The sequence below is a fragment of the Salvia miltiorrhiza genome, chromosome 4, assembly GCF_028751815.1.
Source record: "Salvia miltiorrhiza cultivar Shanhuang (shh) chromosome 4, IMPLAD_Smil_shh, whole genome shotgun sequence".
Lineage (NCBI taxonomy): Eukaryota > Viridiplantae > Streptophyta > Magnoliopsida > Lamiales > Lamiaceae > Salvia > Salvia miltiorrhiza.
In genome coordinates this window covers 13,040,070-13,049,657 of record NC_080390.1, presented here as the reverse complement: position 1 = coordinate 13,049,657, position 9,588 = coordinate 13,040,070, and the positions used below count along the sequence as shown (strand labels likewise).

The 9,588-nt window shown below is 41.6% G+C and overlaps 2 protein-coding genes across 2 annotated transcripts; one reads left to right on the top strand and one right to left on the bottom strand.

Annotated features, from left to right (window-relative positions):
• The first annotated feature begins 1,609 nt into the window (after window positions 1-1,609).
• Window positions 1,610-3,112, top strand: LOC131023027 (uncharacterized). Its single transcript, XM_057952563.1, has 3 exons — window positions 1,610-2,034; window positions 2,134-2,452; window positions 3,092-3,112. Exons 1-3 carry the CDS (start codon window positions 1,610-1,612, stop codon window positions 3,110-3,112), a joined length of 765 nt encoding a protein of 254 aa, XP_057808546.1.
• Window positions 3,113-5,695: 2,583 nt separating this feature from the next.
• On the bottom strand, window positions 5,696-8,440 carry LOC131023026 (uncharacterized). The gene is made up of 4 exons (XM_057952562.1): window positions 8,420-8,440; window positions 6,824-7,663; window positions 5,798-6,744; window positions 5,696-5,714 (listed from the first exon to the last, which is right to left on the bottom strand). Exons 1-4 carry the CDS (start codon window positions 8,438-8,440, stop codon window positions 5,696-5,698), a joined length of 1,827 nt encoding a protein of 608 aa, XP_057808545.1.
• Window positions 8,441-9,588: the final 1,148 nt, after the last annotated feature.

The following is a 9,588-nucleotide window of genomic DNA, read 5'->3' as shown; positions in this document are numbered from 1 at the left end:
TTGAGCCCGAACTATCAATTGTATTATTTGGCGACCAATCGATTTGGAAGGGAGACGAAATGTGGCTTGACTGACGACGATGATGTGCAACGCTTGTTGGAAACTGCCGAATATCCCATGGTGTACGTTGAGCACAACAACGACCCGGTCAAAGAAGCGTACATCCCTACTTTTGATTTTGCCTAGGCTTCGGGATACGAAGATGATGAAGCACAATCTAGTTAGTATGAGACGTCGTATCATGGTCGCGAGAGCGCGCCTCCAACACAATACTTTTCATGGGATGGGCAACCGTTGGACGAATCCGCATGGAATCTGAATGAAATATGCGGGTGATTCAACCAGGTGCGGACGGATGAAGCCGTACAACCTGAAGACGAAGCCGAAGAACCTTATGACGATCCTGATGAAGAAGACGAAGAATACGATCCAACGAACGAGTCGGGCACAGATTCTGCCGCCTCTGAGGATTTATTAGACGATGATCTGATAGAGTTCACGGCGACCGAGCGAGCAGGTTGGATCCGACAAAGTAGAACCCGTCACGGAAATCCGACGGACTCGACCGGTGATCTATCTAATTGGATAGTTCTGTTGATTCCAGTGGACGCCACGACTTCGCTCGTTGCTCGCGAGAGTGACTTGTCCAGAGTTGCTGATTTGGGGAAGAACTATTTTTACAACAGTAAAGAAGAATTGGTCCTTGTTGTTGGCTTCTGGAATATGAAGCAAGGGGCTGAGGCAAAAGTTGTACGCTCAGATCAGGGACGCCTCTATTGCAAGTGCAAGCACTCTGATAAGTGCAAGTTCGATGTGCGTGCATCTTGTTACGGCGGAGGGATGTGGGGAGTGCATAAGTTTAAAGAGCACTCTTGCCAAGGGGAATTGGGCATTTTGAAACGAATAAAGGCACATTCGAATGTGGTTGCAGCTTATGTGAAAAAAAGAATACGCGATGACGGAGAGGTCATTAAGCCGAAATCTATTATGGCGAAGTTGTTACGTGAATTTGGCGTCAGAATCAAATATGATGTCGCGCTGCGTGCAAGAAATCTCAGCTTAGAGAAGATATACGGTCGAATTGATGATTCATTCCTTCTTCTGCCCAAATATTTGTATGCCCTAAGTCAAGCGAATCCAGGCACCGTGATGGATTTGGAAGTAGACGAAAACAACCGGTTCAAACATCTGTTTCTTGCTCTTGTGGCTTCCATCTCACCTTTCTACTTTTCGCTTCGACCAGTGATTGTGGTCGACATCACACACTTGAAGGGGAAGAAACAATGGTATTTTGTTCGTCGCCGTGACAAAAGACGCAAACGAGCAAGTTTTTCCGTTGGCATTTGGTGTCGGGCCGATCGAGAATGATGAGTCATGGAAGTGGTTCCTGTCAAATGTGAGACAAACTTTTGGTCAGCCCGACAACTTACTAGTTGTCTCTGATGCGCATGTCTCCATTGCTAATGCTGTGAAGAGCGAGTTACCAAATGCTACTCACGGTCTTTGCTACTACCACTTGCAGAACAAAATTAAGGGCTACGGGCAAGCTGTTGTTGAGCTTTTCCGCTAGGCTGCATACGCCTACGAGGACTCAGAATTTTCACGTGCAATGTCGGCTATGGCTCAATTGAAGCCGGCGGCGTACGGGAAGTTGATGCGCGTAGGCCCTGAGAAGTGGGCACGATCACAAAGTCCGTTGACCCATTATAGTTTTCTTACATCTAATGCTGCCGAGGCTTTGAATGCCCGTTTGTTGTGGGCCAGACGCCTTCCTATATGCTCCATGCTGGAGGCAATCAGGATGGTTCTGGAGCAGTGGTTCAATGACAGACTTGCGTCTGCGGAAGAGAGCGATGATCTTCTTACTCCAGAGGCAACACAGAAGATAAGTGTGGAGATCTCAAAGAGTCGTCGTTACACTGCGAAGAGGACCTCCGAGAGAAAATACAGGGTTCGTGTTGGTGATCGTCGCTTCATGGTTGACCTTCAAGCGAAGAGCTGTGAATGCAATGAATTCGACCTGGACGGCATGCCGTGTTCTCATGCGATCGCAGCCATTACGTATGCTAAATCTATTTTATTATAAAATTACAGTTATTAGATGCCTACTAAATATAATCATTCTTTTCGCAGTGAGGCGAAAGAGCCAGTGGAAGATTACGTGGAAGCTTACTACCTGCGGAGTTCACTGGTTCAAACATACTCCGGTTCATTAAATCACTTGCCTCCCTTAGAGCATTGGGAAATTCCGTTTGAAGTTGCAACTGATATTGTTTTGCCAAACCTTTCTCGGCGACAAGCTGGTCGACCAAGAGAATCTAGAATTCCTTCAGCTGGTGAGAGGGCGACTCAGAGGACTACTACAGCGGATGCATCCAGTAGTCTGGGAAAACGAGCACCCAAACTTGTGGTCTATGTGGCTCGCCTGGCCACACACGTAGAGCATGCAAGGGTACGGGCTGGGAGCAGTAGTTTAATTTCTTGTTATATTATATTCGATGGATATTGATGTTTTTTCATTCCAGTAATTGATGTTCTAAAGTTGGCAGTATTGGATTGAATAAATTTCGAAGCGATAGCACTTGCATAATATCAATGAACTAGCAAAAACCACGGATTTCTCAGTACCCGCCAGTAATTCAGTGTTTAGCACTAGTAGCCGCCCAACAAAAACATCCGCGGCTACTGGGCGCGGATAATCATTTACTGGCGGATACTTAAAATTTTAGCAGTTTTTTGATGTTTTAGAAGCTGTTGTGCTGCCTGATTTGAAATATTTGAAGCAGAAAACACACGCCTTTAGTAATGACCAACATGGACATGTCTTAACAATTATGAGTTGAAATTATGAATGAGACTTTGGAGAAGTGAACAATGTTTTATATAAAAGTTTAGTTAATAGTATAACATACCCAGAGATAGCTTAGTTATGCATTAAACTATCAAATAAGATGAAATTTTCAAGTACCCGCCAGAAATTCATTACCCGCCGTCAGTAGCCGCTGACATTTTTTCAAGCGGCTACTGATAGCGGATAATCATTTACTGGCGGGTACTTCAGTAAATACACTTATTTCATAATTTTATGTAGGATGCAAGTGGAAACTCATAGAAACATACTCAAACAGATACTCCAACATCTAATCAAAACGTCATTTGCATAATTATCATTTAAATGTAGAAATACATAATCTATTGCTCCGTGGGGATGCAAAACTCATAGATGCTACTGCCTATCTTGCGCCTATAGTCGGCGGCGTGCCCATTGCCCCACGCAAGGCTCGGCGAGCCTGATATCAGACGCTCCACATACATGCACGCATAAACACCGGAGCTGCATTGATCTGACTGCTGAAACTGCTCATTCTCCTCGGCATATTGGATTTTCAACCTTCGCCATGAAAGGTTTTCCAACGGGTTTTGGATAATCTGTGTCCTTTCGAACCACTTGGACACGTCAAGCAGCTTACCCAACAGGCACTGCAGCGGATATAGAGCGGCGATCACATTGAAGCGCTTCTGCGGCAGGGTCTTGAACAACTGCGAATCGAAGATGTCGCAAATACCCCTCAGCAAATCCACTCGGCATGTAATGTAACGTCCATGCACAAATATAGGCAAAATGAGCTGCACACGCAAATGCAATTGGTGAAGAGGAAATAAAAAATGAACTACTCCAACATATTTATACTGTAGATATATATGTGTACCGTTGTGGCATGCATCAAATCGCCATGAGTTGAAGATACCCCATGCCCATACACCAGATACATCTTCTTGGGATGCGGTACCCACGAAGAATAAACTGCGTCGGACTTGGAGAGTCGTCCTTCTGCCTTCGAGGGAAACATAGTGCGCCATGCTGACATCAACTCCTTGAATTCATCATCCAAATATTTCTGTAGCAAATAAACATTATATTAAAAGCATATTTGATTATAACAACATAATATTTAATTAAATGCTTACGAATAATTCTGTATCCAATATGATAGTGGTCCTCTGATCAACACCGTCTATCAAGTCAGCACGCGCAATCAACCTCGATCTCATCGTCATCATGTACATATCAACGGCCTGCACGTACTTAAATGTTAGTAATTAGTAACCAGACTTACATGATAACAATTGCTTCATAAATTAACCAACATTGGACGTGAGGTCAGTCCTCGTGTTTTGCATCCCGGTCCAAAAGTTATATGGGAGAGGGTGCTCGCTCTCTGCCACCGACACCGTCTGGTAGTGTCCACGGCGGCCAGCTTCCATCATACGCTCAAACCCGTCAACATACTGTTGCTCGACGGGTCTCGGCACGGCGCTGTGCACGTATGGTGACCGAAGTGCAGCCGACGAGTTCCGTTGTCGTTGGCTTCTGCGTGGAACCTTGATAACACTCATTTTTCCATGGTTTTTAATGTTCACATGATGATAATTTTATAGGAAATTGAGTGTTGGATGATTGTTTTGTGCTTAAATTGTTTTATCTTGTGAAATATGTTGCTTGGTCGTACTTTGATGATTTTTACAGAAATATGGAGTTCGAATTTGGACTGTTGGTCTTAATGAAAGTTGTAGTCCGTCTCGATACGAGTTCTTAGGCGCAAACGGTTCACAAATACAAGTTCGGACGAGGAAGATATGGCCAAAACAAGAAAGTCGCGCACAGCAGTGAATAGTGCCCGACGGGAATTTCCGAATTTTCGGGATTTTCGGATTTTATCAGTATTTTCGAGTTTTACACTGTATTTATCTCATGTGCTTATATATAGGTCCTTTTCCTGACCTAATAGACACATCTCTTTACCTCTTTTCTCCATCTTTTCAATTTTAGACTTAGACTTTTATTGTTTTCATAGATTAGCTTTATTTTCCTACAAGATTCAAGCTGTCATTCAACATCCTTCCGGGTTTTATCTATTTTATTTATTTCAATTGCTTTCTTTTATTTATGTTTTTATTTTATTTTATGATGCCCAGCTAGTTCTTTTATCTGAACCTAGGGTTTGTACATAGCTGATTAATTATATGTGTATGATTTATTGATATCAATTTGCCCTCCAACTTGTGATTCATGATTCCTGGTGCTTAGTTTGTTGTGAATTATTTGGCCAATAATTTACATGTCTAGCTGTTCAGTTTGAGTCTTGAATGCGATAATTGTTCAGCCGATTCAGGAATGCATGTTATAGTAGTAGCCTTGACACTTGAATGGGATAGGTGAAACTATAGGGAGCTATTCTTTGTGTACGCTTGGGAGTTAATTTATTCCTTGGAGTCTTGAATGTGAAGGGGGGTAAATTAATCTACTTTCATAGGTGTTCGTTAGAGAAGCTTGTGAATAGTTCTGTGATCTCTCATCAGGGTTGGATTAAATTGGTAATTGAATCAATAGGTTAAATGCATGTAGTTAATTAGTAAAAGTACATCCCTAGGGTCAGAGTCTTTTATTATTTGAATTTCCTAAGTGTTTTTATTTGTTATTTGCGTTTTAGTAAATCAATCTATATTTTTGTTTGCCTGTATACTATTTTAGTTTGTTTAGGAGATAGCTAGAGTGATTTCGATTTTTCAGTCCCTGTGGATACGATACTCGGTTACTTTTTACTTGCTACAATTGCCTGTGTTAGTTGCAGTATTTGTTGCTAAGAAATTAGTGATCAAACCTCTGGTGCACAAATACTGAGGGGAACAGCATCTACTGGCTCAGAAACTCCCTATAATTCATTTAAAACAACACAAGTTAAAAATTGTTGACATAATTTAAATGACTTGTAAATTTAATTCAACGACAACATACCCCACTATACTGCTTCCAATACTCGTGCATCTGTGCCTGAGAATATCCGGCATCTGTAAGGATCGGCATCGAAGAACGAGGCGGCTCAAGCGGGTATGCTGAACTCGTGCCCTGCTCAGCCCACGAGTAGCGTGGCCCACCATAAGAACTCGACTCACCGAATATGGGCAAGTGGTGGACACCCATGTGCGGAGTCTGCACATCCCCCCACTAGTCGAGCCACCAAACGGATCATGCTGCCACTGCGGGGTGTGCATGCCATCACCAGTAGTATGTCCCGCCTCTTGTGCAGGAGACTCGTGTGCAGGGGATCGGTGATGCGATGGGGCCTCTGAGGATGTACGCTGCGCCGGCTCGGACTCGGGCTCGCGTCTCATGTCAGAGTGAGATCGTGGAGCAGGTCTGGGCACATGAACATCAGTGCTATGCGAGCATCGGCAACGCATAGCATCCAACTTCTCCTCAAACCAATTCTTAATCCTCGTGAACAGGCTGTCCTCCACATTCCTCGCTATCCGTCCCTCACTCTCGCGCATCATGTGCTGCATGCGCTGCCAATCCTGCTCGCTCCACTGTGATGGTGCAGGAGCTCTACTCTGATCCTCGTGCCTAGGCCTCGGGGCTCTGTAACTGTGAGACCTTCGACCAGAATTTACGGGGTGATCGTCCCCGCTCTGATCGTGATGGCTGCTGCTCGATGAGGTGTCCACTACTAGTCGTCTCGGGCGCTTGCCAGTATCCTGTCTCGTACTGCGACGCCGTGGTTGATGCTCAATAGTAGGCTCGTTGCGGTCCCCACCACTGTAGCGCGCCCGAGGCTGCCTATGACCAAAGACTCCCGGCTCTGGTACTCGAACCCCTGGCCCGGCATTGACGCCTGCCACCGATCGCCAGTAATTCGTCGTGGCCTCGTACTCATCGGGGATCATCTCCCATATCCCGTTCTCCTAGAAACAAAAAAAAGTAGTTAAACATTAATATTCATAAAATAAAATAATATTAACAAATAAACAACTAAATTATTACCTCTGTCTCAAATAAACTCTGTAACCCATCGACCTTGGTCTTCACGAACGTCCACCTCTTGAATCTAGGGTAAACTCCCGCATTGCATATGGCTATGGTTGCTGCCAAGTCGGGAATTTTCTCAAGACCCCAAATGAATAGGGCCCAAGAAGGACCGTAGAAGTGGTACTTGGTCCTATCTTTCTTAATTGTGGTATTCTTCATCTTGTAGTTCAAGCTCCTATACGCGCACGATCCCCAAGGAAATCTGGAAAAGGCCGTCAAATCATCCACCAAAGCCCAAGTCCAGGACTGCACGGGTCGTCGCACGTCCACTCCTAATACAAATGCGTGTAGCACCAACAAGTGGGCCACACGGAGGTAGAACCCGCCGTCGGGGTCAACCACTCGACTGGCGGTGTCGAAATATATATCCGCCAGCCCCTGCACTGACACATGCTTCCCGCGGCAAAATTGTATAAATGTCCGAGCCTCGCTCAGATCGTGCTCAGCCTCGGGGTCAAAAGGATCATCCCCAAAGGCCAATCCTGTCACGAGAGCAAAATCTCTCGGAGTAAAGTCAACCTTCCTCCCGTTGATGTAGAAGCAGATCTCATCATCCTCATCGTCTCTCGTCATCTTAAGATGACGATAGACAATATGGTGCAATGCAACATTGCACTTCTGGCCCGGCTGCCAATCCAACATCATCCCAAAGCACCCCTGCCAGAACGTATTCTCCAGTGCAAAATCGCCAATTTCGTTTAGTCTCAGGACTACTGTCGACAGGTACTTAATATTGTAGTACGTACTGATCTCAACTGTTGGACGATTGATCGACTCGGGCCTCGAATAAGGGACCTATTCAATACAAAAAATAACTCAATTTACAAAACATAATGAATTAACAAACATCAACTAATAATATTGCATAATTAACTATTAAATTACTAGAAACATAAATAAAAAAATATAGAACCATAATTAACCAATATCCGCCAGTAATTAATTATTTTAAGAAGTAGCCGCCGGGTTTTTTCAAACCCGGCGGCTACTTCTTAAACAAATTAATTACTGGCGGATATTAGTTAATTATGGTTCTATATTTTTTTATTAGTATGTTATAAATTTTTAAATTCTGAATAACCTAAAAAACGTTATTATTTTATGCGTAATACAGTAAAATTAACCTAATGATCTAAATAGACGATTAAATATATCTAAATATGCTTCAACTAAATAAAAATTCTAACAACACTCAACTACACTATATCTAACATATACGAAACATATAAATAAATCTAACAAATACTATATCTAAATCAAAATTCAATACTATACAAAACATATAAAAATTCGAAACATATAAATTCTAACATAATGATTCTAACATAAAAATTCACCCATATACAAAACATATAAAAATTCGAAACATACAAAACATATACTTACTTAAAAATATACAAAATTCGAAACATATACAAAACATATAGATTCCCAACATATAAATATATCTAACATATACAAAACAAATAACAAATAAACTCATCTAACATAAACACGATGTATATTGACCAAACATATACCAAATAATACTTAAAAATATAGTATACTTACTTGGTTTGAAGAAGAAGCCATGGCGTGAACAATGTTGAAGAAGACGAACAATAACCGTGAATTGTCCCCCCAAAACACTTCAAATTTCATAACACAATATTACAAGTTAGAACATGACTATTGTTTTCGACAAAAAATTGCATACAAACACACGAAACCTTACCTTGTCTTTGAAAATGGCGTATATGCCTTCCCTCTCTCAATTGCCGTTTTTTCCTTCCACTCTCACACGAAAAATGACCAGCGGCTGCTTCTTTGATGGATAGTGCGGCTACTTCTCTACCCCAATACCCTAATTTAACATTAAATATAGTGTAAATGGGCCCTACCCAATTTATCTCTCTTATCAAATCTTCAATGTGGTCAAACAAATCCCACAAAAGCCGTGCCCGCTCAATTCCTAGAACCCGTGAGTTAATTTGCTGCAAAGCCTATAGATTCCCACCCTATAAAGCTTCCCCCTAGCCGATTGAATTGTCCAATCATAAAATGACTTAGAGTTAGGTCTTCAAATTTGAAAAAAATACAACAACCATTAATATGAAGTCTAATAAATAAATTTTATGTATATTGTGATATAAAAACCAGTTATAAATGACATGGTAATAATACCCGCCAGTAAAAAGTATCCGCTAGAAGTAGCCGCTCCGGGTTTCTTTCACGCGGCTACTTCTAGCGGATACGATTTACTGGCGGCTATGTATGTGGTAGGCTCTCTAATATTTTATTTTTTCATAATATATGATTATATATTTTTTTTATCCAACATTTTCTATTATTTTATGTGTTAGGCTATATTAATTCATGTTAAATAAAATAAAATAAAAAATTCGAGACTTATTACCCCACTATAATCCAAATAAAATAAAATAAAAAATTCGGCGGCTTTTTCGAGCGGCTATTTTTTACTGGCGGGTATTGTATTCATTAGGTTCAGAATTTTTTTTTGTTTCCAAATATACTTAAAGTACAATTTTTTACGTCCTCGTATTACTGTTTTATTATACACAAACTTACCTTCATTATTTTCAAACTTAGGGCATTTTACCTCACGTGGCTTTACAATAATTGCACATTTATCTGGTTTTGTGCATTTTTAACTACCTATCTTACACATTTTCTTACACAATTGTACTTGTGTAAGAAAAGTGTAAGAACTTTTACAAAAA

Excerpts from the sequence above, each read along its gene's own strand:
- LOC131023027 (XM_057952563.1), top strand. The coding sequence starts at position 1,610 with ATGTCGGCTATGGCTCAATTGAAGCCGGCGGCGTACGGGAAGTTGATG. Across the intron at positions 2,035-2,133 it reads TTCGACCTGGACGGCATGCC|TGAGGCGAAAGAGCCAGTGG; the intron begins GTGTTCTCATGC and ends TTCTTTTCGCAG. Across the intron at positions 2,453-3,091 it reads CACACGTAGAGCATGCAAGG|GATGCAAGTGGAAACTCATA; the intron begins GTACGGGCTGGG and ends AATTTTATGTAG.
- LOC131023026 (XM_057952562.1), bottom strand. The coding sequence starts at position 8,440 with ATGGCTTCTTCTTCAAACCAA. Across the intron at positions 7,664-8,419 it reads TGGCTTCTTCTTCAAACCAA|GTCCCTTATTCGAGGCCCGA; the intron begins GTAAGTATACTA and ends TGTATTGAATAG. Across the intron at positions 6,745-6,823 it reads AGAGTTTATTTGAGACAGAG|GAGAACGGGATATGGGAGAT; the intron begins GTAATAATTTAG and ends TTTTGTTTCTAG.